This window comes from Elephas maximus, chromosome 2 (genome assembly GCF_024166365.1).
Source record: "Elephas maximus indicus isolate mEleMax1 chromosome 2, mEleMax1 primary haplotype, whole genome shotgun sequence".
NCBI lineage: Eukaryota > Metazoa > Chordata > Mammalia > Proboscidea > Elephantidae > Elephas > Elephas maximus.
Genome location: NC_064820.1, coordinates 81,695,804 through 81,712,979, shown reverse-complemented (window position 1 = coordinate 81,712,979; position 17,176 = coordinate 81,695,804). Strand labels below are relative to the sequence as shown.

The window sequence follows — 17,176 nt, the reverse complement described above, 5'->3', positions numbered from 1 at the left end:
ACTACTGTAGTTTATTACCTTTAAAGCACGCATTTTGTAGATCTCCGGCAAAAATATTTAAAATTCTCATTAGCTTTTCCTTAACTAAGAAACCGAATGGAAGCTCTCACCTTTATTTCTAGTAATAATGAAACTTTTATAACTCAATCCTTTTTAATGCGTTAAGTCTGTCAGGACATAGACGTTTTCACAATTATGAATTTTTATTTAATGAAAATTAGCCCAATAAAAAATGGCAAAAAAATGAAATCCCTAATTCACTAAGAATATAACTTTCAGAAAGTACTAACAATTTACAGGTCAGGAGAAAAGATACAGAAAGCAAGGTAGAAGAATGACAGAGACTAATGCCATGTACTTTAAAATTCTATATTTTGCTACAAACCAACAAATAGCTACTCACCTTGGTGATAAGAGTTTAAACATTATTTTTCTGAGTATTAATTAACATTCTAAATTAGCATACTCCTACAAAGGAAAAACTCTCTCTTTGAAAAGGATTTACAAAGTCTATCTACGAGGCTGGGTTCTCTAGAAGAACAAAACCAGTGATGTGTGTGTGCGTGTGTACACACAACAGAAAAAGAGAGAGATTTACTTCAAGGAAATGGCTTGCATAGTTGTGGAGGCTAGCCAAGTCCCAAATTTGTGGGTCAGGCCTCAGGCTATAGGTCCCTCCTGACTCAAATGGTTGCAGGGGCTAATGAAGCCAAAATCGGTAGGTCACACAGTAGGCTGCAGGCTCATGGGGCTGCAGGAACTGGTAAATCCCAAAATTTGCAGGTCAGATGGGCTCACGTCCCAGGAACCAGAGGTCAGACGATGGTGAAACAGATCCAAGATCGAGAGAGGGTGAGCTTTGCCAGAACATCCAAACATACTGGATGCAGGCCATACTCCCAAGGAAACTCCTCTTTCATGCGACTGGCTGTGCATATCAAATCACAAAATGGAGAATGATTACATAATATCTGCCAAACCACTGATAATCATGGCCTAGTCAAGTTGACATATAATCTTAACTATCACAGTCCACCCCGTGTCAACTTGGCAGCTGTATACGTCTCCTTAAACCACATATAACCTCTAAAGAAAATTATAAAGTCATACTTGTACCTAAAGTGATACAACTAACGTGTACAGCTGAAAATGCACTAGTCCTGTTTACATCTTATATTTACAATAAGCAATGAACTACTTCATACAATAAGCAATGAACTACTTGAAGGAAGACAACAAAAATACTTCTATATATGTTTACATACATATACACTCATACGTGCAACACACACACACACACAACAAAAGAACAAGGAAAAAATACTAAAAACAACTACAGTCCTCATTCAGCAACTGGTCACGTGGTCATAACTGGTATTTAGAACTACCTTCTTTCACTACCCATTCCATATTCCCTTTGGCCTCAGCAAGCACCTCAGCTAGTCGTGGTTCTCTGCCTGGTGGTATGACCCAAACCTTCATTCCTGAAGGGTCTGGCCATTAGTACAGTGTTTTATGAAAATAATGCATGTCTTCTGCATTTGTGGCCACTCCCTCACTCATGAGGTATTTTCGTAAACATGCCATGCTAAATTTTACAGCAATATGTGGAAGAGGACGGGCATGGCAGCGTCTGTAAGGGTGTCTCACAGGAGGAGGGCATGGACAACAAACAAACGCAGAAGCTGTGCATGAGAGTCATGCTGGAATTGGGTTGCTGCACTTTTCCACTGACTTTCATCACAGAACACAGCAACACTGAGACATTTTAAGGGACCTCCTGTATTCCAGACACATTCTTCTTACCTCCATGTAATATAAATCCGATTTCCCCTTGGTAATCAGGATCAATTTGATCCAGTTTCCCCTTGGTAATCAGGTAATTAGGATCAATCACACCACTCAATACGGTAAACTCCCTTCTTTGCCTACTGATCCACAGGCATGAGATGCCCAAAATGGCCAGGTGGCATTCTTAACTTCCAGTTCAATGAAATCACAGTTGTGTCTCCTGGTGGGAGCATCCCTCCCTTTGGAACTAAGACCTCTAGACACGGTCACAGAACAGGAAGCAAAAATTTTGCAAGTGGGTAATGGTAAGTGGTGCTACTCCTATTTTCACCCCTTGATTCCTGGACCCATGAATCCTGGCTATAGGAGAAAACAGCAACATACACTGAATGCTGGTTTAGAGCATATACAGCCTCCTGAAGAACACTGCCCCGTTCTTGCAAGGTACTGCCACCTAGCTGGCCCTGTAATGGTGTCTACAGAAGGCCATTCCATCATTCTATCCAGCCAGCTGCTTCAGGATGATGGGGAACATGCTAAGACCAGTGAATTCCATGAGCATGAGCCCACTGCCACACTTGATTTGCTGTAAGTGAATCCCTTGATCCAAAGTGATAATATGTGGGATACCATCACAGTGGATAAGGCATTCTGTTAAGATACCTGACAGGAATGGTAGTTTTGGCAGAAGCAGGGTGTGCAGGGAAGGGAAATCCATATCCAGGGTACGTGTCTATTCAGTAAGAACAAAAGGCTGCCTCTTTACATAATGGAAGTGGCCCAATGCAAGCAACCAGTTACCAGGTTGCTGGCTGACTGCTCCTAGGAATGGTGCCATATCGGAGACACAGCGTTGATCTCTACTGTTTGTATACTGGGCACTGAGCAGTGGCTGTAGCCAAGTCAGCCTTCGTGACTGGAAGTCCATATTACTGAACCCATGAATAACCTCCATCACTGCCACAATGGCCACTTTGTCCCTGAGCCCATTGGGCAATAAACAGGAGTTGCTAGGGAAAGGGCCTGACTGGTGTCCACAGAGCACATCATCCTATCCACTTGATAGTTAAAACCCTCCTATGCCGAGGTCACGGTTTGACAAGCATTCACATGCAACATAGACACCTTCACTTCTTAGACCTATTCAGAAGTCTATCCATTATACCTCCTCCCCATACCTTCTTGTCACCAATTTTCCAATCATGTTCCCTCCAAGACCCTGACCATCAAGCTAAAACACTGGCCACAGCCTATTAATCAGTATACAATCTCACATATGGCCACATCTCACTCCAAGCAAATTGAACACTCCTTTAAGTTCTGCCCATTAGGAGGATTCCCCTTCACAACTGTCCTTCAGGGAGGTCCCAGAAAGGGGCTGCAGTGCTGCCACTGTCCACTTCCCAGTGGTGCCTGCGGATTGAGCAGAACCATCTGTAAACCAGGCACTGAGCTTTCTCTTTCTCAGTCAACTGATCATAAAGAACTCCCCATGAGGCCATCGGTGCAGTCTAGGTAAAGGAAAGTAATGTAACAGGAATGGGGACCATGGGTATTTGGGCCACTTCCTCATTTAACTTATTCGTGCCTTCAGGTCCTGCTTGAGCCTAATCTCATATATATCAATTCCATTTAATAATGGAATACTGTTTTGCATGTCTGACTTTATCACTGTCGGTCAGACAACACCCAGTTCATGATGGGCAACTCAGGCCGCATAATGGCTTGGTGGCCTCTGGTTAAGTGTTCAGTCTCTACTAAGGCCCAGTAACAAGCCAAAAGCTGTTTCTCAAAAGGAGAGTAGTAATTATCTGCAGACGGCAGGGCTCTGCTCCAAAATCCTAAGGGTCTGTGCTGTGATTCACCAACTGGGGCCTGCCAAAGACTCCGAACAGCATCTCTACCTGCCATTCACAGTTCACACACAATTGGATCAGCCGGATCATATGGCCCAAGTAGAGAGCAGTTTGCACGGCAGCCTGAATCTGCTGCAGAACCTTCTCTTGTTCTGGGCCCCACTCAAAACTAGCAGCTTTTCCATTTTCTTGATAAATATGCCAGAGTAGCACACCAAATGAGGGATATGTTGCTTCCAAAATCCAAAGAGACCCACCAGGCATTGTGCCACCTTTTTAATTGTAGAAGGGGTCAGATGTAACAACTTATTCCTCACTTTAGAAGGACTGTCTCAACATGCCCTCCACCACTGGACCCCTAGAAATTTTACTGAGGTGGAAGGCACCTGAAATTTTGTCTGATTAATTTCCCATCCATCTAACATGCAAATGTCTTACCAACAAGTCATTAATTTTCCATCTAGCATGCAGATGTCCTACCAATAGGTCTGGAGTCATTGATACTGATTCCTTAATAGGTTTAATCAACATAATGTCATCAATGCAATGGGCCAGTGTGATGTCTAGTGGAAGGAAAGGTGATCAAAGTCCCCACAGACTAAATTATGGGCTGGAGAGTTGTTCTATGTCTGAGGCAGAACAGGACGGTGTATTGCTGGCCTTGCCAGCTGAAGACAAACTGCTTCTAGTGTTCCTTCAAAACCAGAATTGAGAAAAAGCCACTGGCCAGCTCAATAGCTGCATACCAGGTACCAGGAGATGTGTTAATTTGCTCAAGCAATGAAACCACATCTGGAACAGCAGCTGCAGTTGGAGTCACCACCTGTTCAATTTTATAATAATCTGTTGTCATTCTCCAAGACCCATCTGTTTTTTTATATGGACCAAATAGGTGAGCTTAATGGGGATGTGGTAGAAATCACCACCCCTGCATCCTTCAAGTCCTTGATGGTAGCAATCATCTTCGCAATCCCTCCAGGAATGCAGTATTGCTTTTGGTTTACTATTTTCCTAGGTAGGGACAGTTCTAATGGCTTCCACTTGGCTTTTCCTACGATAATAACCTTTACTTCACGTGTCAAGGATCCAACGTGAGGATTCTGCCAGTTGGTATGTCTATTCCAATTATGCATTCCATAACTGGGGAAATCACTACAGGATGGTTCAAGGACCCACTGTGAGATGGACCTAAGCTAAGACTCCATTAAGAACCTGACTTCCATACAACCCTACTTTGACTGGTGGGCCACAGTGACACTTTGGGTCTCCTGGAATTGGTGTCAGTTCACAGCCAGTGTCCAGTAATCCCTGAAAAGTTTGATTATTTCCTTTTCCCCAATGAACAGTCACTCTTCTAAAAGGCTATAGATCCCTTTGGGGAAGGCTGGGAGAAAAAATTAACAGTATAAAATTTTGGCAGCACAGTGGGTGTCCTTCCTCAAGGGGGCCCAGCCTCCTCTTCATTCAAGGGATTGTGGATCTGTAAACTCATTCAAGTCTGGGAACTGATTGAGGCACAACTCAATTTAAACTACTGTTCACTTGACCTAGAATTCTTTTGCTCATACAAATCAAGTAAATATTTAGTAGATTCCCTCTCTATTTCACTCCTAGGGACACCATGACTAAGTAGCCAATGTCACTAGTCCATATAAGTCAAGACTATTCCGATTACTGCTTTGACTCTGCTGTCCATTACAACAACCACATCCATGTTGTCTTTGTTGATTAAGTGCTGCCACTTGGCCCCTAACACCGTGGGGTCCAACTGGCCCCACTGTAGTTAGGTGTCTTAATTCAGTTAGGAAAAGTTCCCACTGTCAAACCTGACACATAAAATAGCCATCACAGCAGTCTTCAAGGATGCTAAGGCTCTCTTCACAAATTTGCTCCTCACCATTGTGGTAAAAGATGTGTCCTCTGGGCACTCCATGGGTGGGTCTGTGCATCTAACCTGATAAATCCACTCTAAAATGCCAATTTCCCTAAGACTTTGGATAACTTCTTGTACAGTATACCAAGGCAGGTCTGGCATTTCAACTTGATTTAATGTAGGCCACTGCTTAATTCACGCTTCAGCAATCCAACCAAATAAACTATTAAGTCCTTTTCAACATCTCAAGCTGAAACACTGCAAGAAGAATCTGTACTTACTGGGCCTGTATCAAAAAATTCAAAGTGATTCAACTTTATATTCCTTGCATCATTATCCCACACCCTTAATACCAGTCCCACACGTATTTCCCAGGCTTCTGTTTGCATGTATTAGAAAAATCAAGCAGTTGTTTGGGAGTGAAGTGTACCTCCTCCTGGAGCATACTTTATACTTCACCTCTTGGGGCTCGCTGGGACTTAAGTCTAGTTATAGGTCTAGAAGTAAAAATGGGTGGTGGGGATGGATCCTGAGGACATTTAGCAATATCGTGCAAGGCATCTGCCTCAAGCGGTATCTCAGACAAAAACTCTTCACGCACAGCAGGATTAAGCTCATCAGAAGAGGGTGAAAGGGATATTTTTACTGGGATATACTTTACTGGGAAGGGTGGGTTAGCAAACGAAGATGGAGTACTCTCTTCAGATAGGAGTAACGGGGCTGGTTCTTGGCAATAGCGATACAGTGGAATTTAGGAGCTCGATGTCCTCATCTTCCTGATTATCTGCCCATCTGCCCCCATCCCAAGTTTCAGGATCCCATTCCTTCTCAATCAATACCAAACCAAAAAAACCAAACCCAGTGCCATCGAATCGATTCCAACTCATAGCCACCCTATAGGACAGAGCAGAACTGCCCCAGAGAGTTTCCAAGGAGCGCCTGGTGGACTCGAACTGCCGACCCTTTGGTTAGTAGCCGTAGCACTTAACCACTACACCACCAGGGTTTCCTCTCAATCAATAGTCTCACTTTAACTTCAGAAGCCATTCGAGGTTAGGAATTTAACTGGCGTTGTAATTCAGCCACTCCTACAATTAAGGCTCTGGTTTGAGTTTTCAGGAATATCGTCTGTTACTACAAGAAATAAGGCTATAGCTGACGGCACAAGTGGCAACTTTCAGGTCTTGTATGTAGTGCTTAAGCTGTGATTCTGAAGCTTTGAGCTCATTCCCTTCTTTCACCACTTTGTCTAGCGAAAGCAGGACTAACCAGTGAGCTTCCTTATGCTTCTCATTCTGACAAAATTGTAGAAAAAATATCAAATATGCAATTGCTCGGAGCCTTGTCTCTCACAAATACCTGATCCACCGGTGATAATTTGTATATTTCTATTGCCACCTCACGCCATGGATCAGCAGTGCCCTCTTTACTACTGGAGGTAGAGTCATCACTGCCTTTCAGATTAGCCAGCCTTGAGAACCAATTTGGAAAACTCATCCTTATAGTTTTGTTCCTCTAGAACCACCCTCAGTACCAACTGTCTTTCACTGGGTTCTCTAGAGTAGCAAAACTGATGAAGTGTATATATGTAAATATATATCCTGAGAGAAATTTATTTCAAGGAAATGGCTTGCTCAGTTGTGGTGGCTGGCAAGTCCCAAATCTGTGGGGGCAGATATCAGGGTGGAGGTTTCTCCTGACTCACGTGGTTGCCAAGGGCTGACGAACCCAAAATCAGCAGGTCAGACGGCACACTGCTGGCTCATGGGCCTGTGGGAGCTGGTGAATCCCAAAATCTGCAGGTCAGATGGCAGGCTCACGTCCCAAGAACCGGAGGTCAGAGGGTGGCAAGTTGGACGCAGGACCAAGAGAGGGCAAGCTCTGCCAAACATCCGCATGTACTGGATGCAGGCCATACCCCCAAGGAAACTCCCCTTTCAACTGACTGGCTGATCATATCAGGTTACAAAATTGAGGATGATTACACAGTATCTGCCAAACCACTGAGAATCATAGCCTAATCAAGTTGACACATAACCATCAGACTACCAACTGAAGACCAACAAGCTAAAGAAATTCCACATCTTAACTAAAATACTTAGTATAATCATTATGTCCTCTAGATTAATCAGCAATATTTCCAGTAGCTGGAATAGTGAATATCTACGCCACTTCTGATCACTATGTGCTGTAATTCTCCCGAGGGCCAGATTACCTTCCTATACTCTTTAGGCTGAGGTATGTGTGTATGTGAGTTCCATCATCATCATCAAATCTTCAATGAAACCCAAATAAATGTTACACTTTAACAGTCATAATACTATATTATAAACCAAGAACTTTATTTTCTGAATCTGTCCCAGTCAGAGGTCAATTACATTTCTAAATCTATACTAAACCACTAGTTCTCACTGCTAAAAGGCTGATTAAAAAAAGAAATGCTTAAAGCCACAGAATATAAAACACTGACTAATAATAAACATGGTACTGAGAATTCAAGAAAAAGACTCCCTCTGTGGCATCAAATGCATTCATAAGACAATTTTTTAAATAAATTTTTAAAAATCTCTACCAAGCCTACAATTAAAAATCTCACTTCCTACAAAGTCTATAAAAAATTTCAGTTTAGGTTTTTAAATCTTTCACTATTTTTACAAGAATGAAGTTAGATATATGCCCTTACTGATAAAAGTGCTAACATTTTACCATTACTTTGTATATGAAAAGTAATTCCAAACCAGAAAACCCATTGCTGTAAATTTGATTCTGACTCATAGAGACCCTATAGGACAGAGAATTGCCCCAGAGGATCTCCTAGACAGCCACACAAAGGGTATGTTTTCAAAAGCAGACTGACACATCTTTCTCCCGTGGAGTGGCTGTTGGGTTCGAACTGCCAACCCTTCAGTAAGCAGCCAAGTGATGGACCACTGCAGCCACCAGAGCTCTGAAAAGTTATTAGACCACTCTAAAATAATAAACTTTAATAATCACAATTAACACCTAATTTAATTAAAAACTTAGAAGTATAGCATTAAAAGCTATTTTATAACTCTTTTCTCTCTTTTTTTTTTTTTTGTGTGTGTGTGTGCTTTAGGTGAAAGTTTACAGCTCAAGTTAATTTCTCGTACAAAAATTTATACACATATTGTTATGCGACCCTAGCTGCAATTCCTATAATGTGACAGCCACTCCCCTTTTCCACACCAGCCTTCCCATGTACATTCAACCACCTCCTATCCCTTTCTGCCTTCTCATCCTGCTTCCGGACAGGAGCTGCCCACGTAGTCTCATGTATCTACCTGAACTGAGAAGCACACTCTTAATTTGTATTATTTTATGTTTTATAGACCAGTCTAACCTTCGTCTGAAGAGTTGGCTTTGGGAATGGCTTTAGTCCTCAGTTAACAGAGAGTCCGGGGGCCATGTCTTCAGGGTCCCTCTAGTCTCAGTCAGACCATTAAGTCTGGGCTTTTTACTAGAATTTGAGTTCTGCACCCTACTTTTCTCCTGCTCCGTAAGGGACTCTGTTGTGTTCCTTGTCAGGGTGGTCACTGGTGGTAGCTGGGCACCATCTAGTTCCTCTGGCCTCAGGCTGATGGAGTCTCTAGCTTATGCGGCTCTTTTGTCTCTTGGGCTTGTTCTTCATTCTCCTTTGCTCCAGGTGCACTGGGACCAATTGACGCATCTCGCAAGCTTTTAAGACCCCAGACACCACTCACCAAAGTGAGATGCAGAACATTTTCTTAATAAACTTTGTCATGCCAACTGACCCAGATGTCCCCCAAAACCATGATCCCCAGGTTCCTGCCCCTGCTACTCTGTCCTTTGAAGTGTTTGGTTGTGTTCCAGAAACTTCTTAGCTTTTGGTTTAGTCCAGTTGTGCTGACTTGCCCTGTATAGTGTATCGTCCTTCCCTTCACCTAAGATAATTCTTGTCTACTATCTAGTTAGTGAATTTCCCTCTCTCTCCCTCCCCACCCTTATAACCGTCAAAGAATGTTTTCTGGTGTTTAAACCTTTCCTTGAGTTCTTATAACGGTGGTCTCATACAATGATTGTCCTTTTACGACTAATTTCACTCAGCATAATGCCTTCCAGACTTATCCATGTGAGATGTTTCACGGATTCATCATTGTTCATTCCTCAGTTTTTAAATACAGTTTCTTGCTTTTCTTACCCTACTTAGACTTTATATTTGGTCTCAAGCAGCCAGCTATACAACCACAAAGTATTAAAAGGTCTAAGATACTTACAGAATCATAGTAGAAGCCAGTGCTGTGGTCAAAATATAACCCAGTATTTTCATCATAAGTAAATCCAGTCTGTGATACAGCAGCTTCTGCTGCTGCTCTCAAACTTTCAGCTAATGAGGAACCCTCTAAAGATGTATCTTCTGTCGTTAATACAGGTGCTGACTCCTGGGGAAGATATAGTTACGAGAGATGACACAAAAGCTTCTGTACATCAGCTTAAAAGGTAGTAGAGTTCAAAACAATACATAGGCTTAAAACCTATGTTTAAATAAGATTTCAGTGTCTACAATGGAAAACTGTGGCTATCAGTTACAATTTGATCCTTTTAAAAAAATTCACTAGTGGAAGTTAATAATTCAATTTTAACCCAATTTTGAAGGTATTAAAATTCAGCAATGAAATTATTCAAACGTAAATGTATATCATAGAGAAACAATTCACAAAATAAAGACCCTGAAAAATCCTCTAAGACAAATGATCTAGACTCTTCAATAATTAAATGTTCAAAGGAAAAAGTAAATACATTAAAAAAGAGAAGCAGGGGAAAGCTAAAGATTAAGTGAGCCCTAGCATACACTGACCTCTCTAGTATATGGACTTTACTGTGATCTTGATTCAAACAAACTGAAGTACTGAACAGTGACATGATATGTGATATAAAGGAATTGTTAAAAAAAGAAAATTTTAGGTGTGAAATGGTACTGTTTAAGAAAAAAGTCCTTGTATTTTTTATAAACATGATAAAACCTTTAGAGCTCATATGATATCTAGTATTTGTTTAAAAATAATACAGGAATGAGTAAGATGGGTAGAGGTATCAATTAAACAAAACTAGCCATGAGTTGACAAGTGAGGGGTACATTTGGGTTCGTTATACTATTTATTTTGTCTGCTTTTGTATATGCTCAAATTTTTCTACAACAAAAGTTTCTTTTTAATGTAAAGCTACCACAATGGCGCAGTAAGTGGTTAAGGGATTGGCTGCTGACCAAGGGGTCAGTGGTTCGAATCTACCAGCTGCTCCCTAGGAACCCTATCGGGCAGTTCCACTGTCCTATAGGGTCGCTATGAATCAGAACTGACTCAGTGGCAATGGGTTTACCTATTACATCAACAATTCATAAAATAGATTCTGAAATAAAAACAATTAGTGGACACTGGACACTGATATTATCAACAAAAAAATGTATTTGTCTATTTTCTTGTATATTACTTTTAGGTAAGAATATTGTCTTTGGACACTTGCCCAAAGTTCCTTGGTTAAAGTCAAAATGTCTAACATACATAACACATTTCCTTTGTTTTAGTTTATGCACAGCCATGTATTTTTTTAAACAGAACAGAGAAGGAAAACAATTATACATATGAATAAGTTCCAATTTTTGTTTCTCAAAAACTGTAATATTCTTTGCATAAGTATACAAAAGAACATTTAAAACCCTTTATGCTGCGATGTACCAAACTCTGTTTTTCTACATAATAAAAATAAGAAAAGACAAGTTCTTAGAAATCAATTGTTACACATTTAACATTTTGTTACCTGTGAATTGGAGGGAAACAGGTCTTCTTGTCTATATTTAACATTTTCTGTTACGCCAGTGCCAGTGTAAACATCATTTTCTATTTGTGACTGGTCTTCAGAGTTAAAAGCAGACGCGTCAGTATCCTGACTTTGTTGAGCTGAGAGTTCAGGTGCTTTATCTGGAAGACTAGCATCCTTATAGTATGTCTGATAATAGTAATCTGTAGCGATAACAAATTGAATGATATCATATTAAACAAAAACCAAACCCAGTGCCGTCGAGTCGATTCTGACTCATAGCGACCCTACAGGACAGAGTAGAACTGCCCCCCGAGTTTCCAAGGAGCGCCTGGCGGATTCGAACTGCCGACCCTTTGGTTAGCAGCCATAGCATTTAACCACTACGCCACCAGGATATCATATTAGGACAGTATATACAAAAAAGACTTAATTCCGAAACACCAGACTGAACACAAAACGCCACACGTTGCAAATAAATCATGATTTACACAACTGTACGCATTTTAAAAGATTAAAACTGGTGGTGCAGAAAAAGCCACAGAAATACATATCCTTTGATTCTAACATCACCTTCACGATCCCAGGTGTCAAGGTAAAGAAAAAAAAGGGGGCAGACAAATTTGGGTTTTTTATAGCAAGAGTGAAAAAGGAAATAGGTAGACAGGTTATGTTCTGTCAAAAAAAAAACTTAGTACCGCTTAACATCTTCTAATCACATCTCTTAATATTGCTGCTTATCAACTAACGATGAAATAAATATCAGTGGTTGATTTGTCTGATTTCTCATCGTGCTGATTTTTAAAAAAATATAATAAATATTGTAGAACTATCTAATACTAGTACTATTGCTGTGTCCTGAATGAAGCAAGGAAAAGCTTACTACGAAAAGATCACCTCTTATGATCCATATTCATTTAACTCAGTAAGTTATTTTGCCTCAACATAATGCCAATGATGAGGCCTAAGTGATGCGTTCACCTTTCCCCCAAAGGCCTAACACACTGGCACTAAACACAATGAAAACTGGGATATAGCAACAAGAAAACGTGCCCCTGGTCTCAAGGAGGGCCAGATATGAGAGCAAATGGCTCAGGCACACCCATCACTGCAAGGCAAAAATTATTCGGAATGTGTCCCTGAAAGCACATGAGCAACATTACGTATTTACAGGAATGACAATTATTTCCTAGTTTTTCCACCAAAAGGGCAGATTATCTGAAAATGCCAAATCAGATGGAGAGAAGTCACCATTATAATAGTAGTCATATTTATCTATATCTTTATTTTAAATTTAAAGAAAACTCTACATTAGCATGATTGGAGTTTAATAATATTAGAATATCTTCACTGTAAGTTGAATACCTGAAATTGACCAAGGAGTGTGGTTCTCTGTTTGTACTTCTACATCAGACTTTTTATTATCTTCATTTCTCTCACAATGGAGTATCTTACTGAGCTCTTCCACCTGAAATAAGGTGTTAGGAAAAACAAATCATATATCAATCTAATAATATACACCATTCTCCTGAAGCTACAATAAGTAATACCTTTCCTTGGTAAAACCTTTAGAGAACTACCAAGAGCAGGAAGTTTCCTTTTCATGAAAATAAAAATGCTATCATCTTTCACATTTTTCACAGAGGCAGGTATTTTTAAACTCTTCTTATTAAACCTCTAAATAAAACCAAAAAGCAAACCTGTTGTTATTGAGTCAATTCTGACTCACAGTGACCATACAGAACAGAAAAGAACTGCCCCATAGGGTTTCCAAGGAGGGGGTGGTGAATTTGAACTGCTGACCTTCTTGTTAGCAGCCATAGCTCTAAGCCGCCAGGGCTCCAAACCTCTAAATACCCACTACCAAAACACCAAGATAGTAAGACTTTGGAAACGGGAACCTTTATTTGTAGCAAAAATAATATGACTACTAATATTTTAAAAGGTCAGTAGTTCTCCCTAAAGAACTACAAAAAATACATAAATTTCCATTTATACTGAATTAAATTTTCTAATATAACCTTGAATTAACTATTCACTTAAATATATTAATACCATTTAAATACTTCAATGCACATTTTTCTTTAAAGCAGAGTCTTGTGACTAAATAACTGGAGCAGAAGGGAACGAGGCAACTGCTTCCAAGTGAGATCTGTTCTCCACGTGCCTCATGTATTGAATGCCTTTGAAAGGATGCTACATAGGCCAGAGTAACAGTGTGGAGCTGCCTCAGTCAGTAAGTACACTTCAGTCTCACAGTGCCTCAATGTGAGACAATGTCTACTACAAACATAAAACTAACCAAAAAACAAACTGCCAACTATTTCTTTAATGATGAGTAAAGGTTAAAAGAACAAAGGTGATTAGACAGATTATCTAGGCATTTTATGAGTTACCAGATCCGCTGCATCTACCTGGGTTGGGATTAGGCTGAGGCAAGCAAGGTACCTAGGGCACCAAATATGAGGCACTCACTCTCAGGTTGTCTTAATTCCCATTCTACAGATGAAAACTCATAGGGTCGTTATGAGTCACAGTAGATTCGACAGCAAACAAAGGTAAAAAAAAAAAAAAAAATCTTGAAGAGACAAAGTAATTCGCACAAGGTTTTTACTCCGAACCTTGTACATACTGTTTTTCTACTAGTTCATTCTCAGTTCTCAAGCCAACTTTTTACTGCTCCAGATAAACACAACTCAGGAATTTGGGTTACAGCTAACAACAAAACTCCACCCGCCCGCCACCAGAAAAGACTGACTAGGAGAACAGTAAAGTCAAGACTGCCTATGCGTTTCAGTTTTTCATGTTAGATCGCTATCTAATTAATACCAACAGCCAAAATGCTGGCTCTTCAAAGATTAGCAAAAATGTTTTTTTCAGAATCTCTATAGGGTCGCTATAAGTCAGCATCGACAACAGCAACATTTTTTTTAAGCAGTATTTTTAATATTTAGAAATATAAAAGGGTTTTTTTCAAGTTTGTCGTATCTTGCAACCCTCCTTCCATGATTAAAAAAAAAAAAAATGATTACTTTCACTATATTTGTCTTTTACTACCACAGTCCTTCGTAGCTCTTGTACAAGAGCTAAAATGAAAAACCCATTGCAGTAGAGTGGATTCCAACTCACAGCGACCCTACAGGACAGAGTAGAACTGCCTCGTAGGGCTTCCAAGGCTGTAATCTTAACGGCAGCAGACTGCCATGTCTTCCTCGGAGAACCTGCTGCAGCTGAGCGCTTTACCCACTGTGTCACCAGGGCTCCTTTTATTCAAAAGCTAGTTGTTAGTAAACAAATAAAAGCTGTTTATATGTTACAATGTCTATGACTGTATACAATGGATACATTAACTTAGGACAACTAAACAGTTTATTTTCATAGCTCCTTTGGAAATAAATAACAAAGTTGGATAAAGTTATAGTGTTTTGCCTACTTATGTGATTTTAGGAAATGTACCAAAAATTAAGAAGGACCAGGCAACAGTTCAACTGAAATTAATATTTATGTGGAACTAGCTTGAACATACATGTCCAGAGAGTGCAAATGCCCATCAAGCCGGGAGGGGGGAAAAAAAACAAATGACATTTGAAATATTTGCCCTTACCGTATATTCTGAAAACTAAGTAACGTGCTCAATAACTTTAACAAAGGCAGTTATGTCTTCCCTACTTCCACTAGAAATCTCAACATAATAAGTGCCCAGAATAACTACTTTACACTTCTATAGCTTTCAAGAGTTTGTGGAACCGTTTCACTTAATTGAACCTTCACAACTGTGTGGTACTATTTTCCCCATTTTATAGGAAAGTGAGATTTAGTATCATTCAGACATCTTCTGAGTTTATATCCAGCGCTTTAACAAACTCGAAAATGATCAAAATAAAATGTCACAAATGGACCTATTGCCAATGGGACGTTACAGTTGAGAATGCATACCATTCATTAAAATATTTAAGTTCAACTTAACGCTAGTCATAACTGCTGCTCAAATACTTACAAATCAAGTAACCTGAATTCTTACGTTTGCTCCAAAAATACCTGGCATTACCTCATCTTTTAAAAAAATATTTAATATTTCAGGTACTTTATAAAGCGGTTCTGTAACCAACGTTAGCTAACCAAAGGTCGGCAGTTCGAATCCACCAGCCGCTCCCTGGAAACCCTAGAGGACAATTCCACTCTGTCCTATAGGGTCGCTACAAATCGGAATGGACTCGACGGCAACCGGTTTGGGTTTTTTTGGTTTAATCATGACAGGAGCCGGAGGCTAGTCTGAGGCTTCCAGGGCCTCGCCTCGGGCTGGATGCGTCGCAGGGCTCGAGGCAGACCGCGCACCTGAGTGCGGAGCTCCTGGTTGTTGCTCTCGGCGCTCTGGTACAGCCGCTCTGTGTGATGCAGCAGCCTCTCGATCTCTTGCACCTGCCGCCTGCAGCTCCGCAGCTCGCGTTCTAACTTCTCCACCTTCCGCCTCAGCTGGGCCAGTTCGGGCTCGGGAGAGGTGGGCGGCGACGACGAAGGCGACGGCGGCTGGGACGGCACCTCGGAGGCCATGTGGCCCAGCGCGAGGGGGCCCCCGTACTCGGAAGGGGCTACGCTCAGGCCAAGGCGGGCACCGGCGGTCCCAGAGGCCACGGGAACGCTCGGGCAGCGAAAGGCGGACTCACACGCGCCTGGCCGCGGCGGCCTCTGGCCATGACGACAGAAAGCTCGTTGCCTGTAGCCGAGAGTGGCTGCGGGCAACGAGCAAGGGGAAGCAGGCTAAGCTGCGATTCGCGCGACCCTGAAACCGGAAAACTTTCTTCGCACCTACTTTCCCCAACGACCTAGAAAGCGGGAAGAGCGTTGGAGTATTGGGCGGATCAGGAAAGCAGAGACCAGACCTGCTCCTGCTATTCCTGTGCTGAACCGGAAATGATGGGTGGGGCCGAAACAGAAAAGGAAGCGACGGAAAGCGGGCAGGGTCTGATAGTGCACATGCGCATTTCCCGCCGTCTGGGGCGGGATGGAGGTGGGGGGCGTGGCGACGGCGTGGAAAACTGGTGTGCCTTGAACTGGCTCTTGATGTCCTGGAGTCGTGGAGGAGGCCAAGCTTCTAGGCTCATGCTATTGAGCTTGACTCTCTCTCAGAAAGCTTTCTGCACTGAGTGTAGCTCATCATTTTACATGTGAGAACACTGAGTCTTGAAGAACTGTTTAGCCAAGGATTATAGAGAATTAGGATTTAGGAAATAATATTGGAATTATTATTCCCCGTTTTTGAGCTAGCTGAAGGTGGACTCACAAGGACACATCAAGTGGGCCTTAAGGTATAAAGACAATAGGATAATCTTGGAAAAACATCTTTTAGGAAAGAAAGTGTCTTTTAGGGAACCTTTCCCATAAATCATTCAAAGAGAACACAAAAGACTTTTCACTCTTACCTATTAGCATTTAGTGAATAGAAAATTTGTTGCACCAATGAAAGCCCTCCTGACTGTGGTTACTGAAACCTGTACCAACGATTGTTAAGAAAGACAATTCAGAATGTAGGATCACAGTTTCTAGCCAATCTGAAAAGGTGAACCTTTCAAAGTATTTGCCCATTAGTATACTAATGATTCCATCACGTTCCTTGGCAGACTTGGCTGTGGCAGCATGCTTGTCCATTTTCCCACTTTTGTCTGTTCTGTAATATTTCCTTGTACTCGGGCAGACATGGCTGTGGCTGCATGCTTGTCTATTTTCCCATTCTTGCCTATTCTGTAATATTTCTTTGGACTTAGGCAGACATGGCTCTGGCAGCATGCTTGTCTGCTTCCCACTTTTGCCTTTTTGAATACATGCCAAATAAAACTTTCTTTTTGCTTTATTAAACTTGGTG

The 17,176-nt window shown here is 41.3% G+C and overlaps 1 protein-coding gene across 2 annotated transcripts in view; it reads right to left on the bottom strand.

Annotated features, from left to right (window-relative positions):
- Positions 1–16,227, bottom strand: part of AGGF1 (angiogenic factor with G-patch and FHA domains 1) — a 46,477-nt gene extending 30,250 nt beyond the window's left edge. For both annotated transcript variants that reach the window (XM_049866230.1, XM_049866239.1), the window contains exons 1-4: positions 15,652–16,227; positions 12,682–12,784; positions 11,317–11,519; positions 9,777–9,941 (exon numbers count right to left, since the gene is read on the bottom strand). In XM_049866230.1, coding sequence (XP_049722187.1) covers positions 9,777–9,941; positions 11,317–11,519; positions 12,682–12,784; positions 15,652–15,867 — 687 coding nt within the window. In that variant the 5' untranslated portion in view covers positions 15,868–16,227. The remainder of the gene's footprint in view (positions 1–9,776; positions 9,942–11,316; positions 11,520–12,681; positions 12,785–15,651) is intronic.
- Positions 16,228–17,176: the final 949 nt, after the last annotated feature.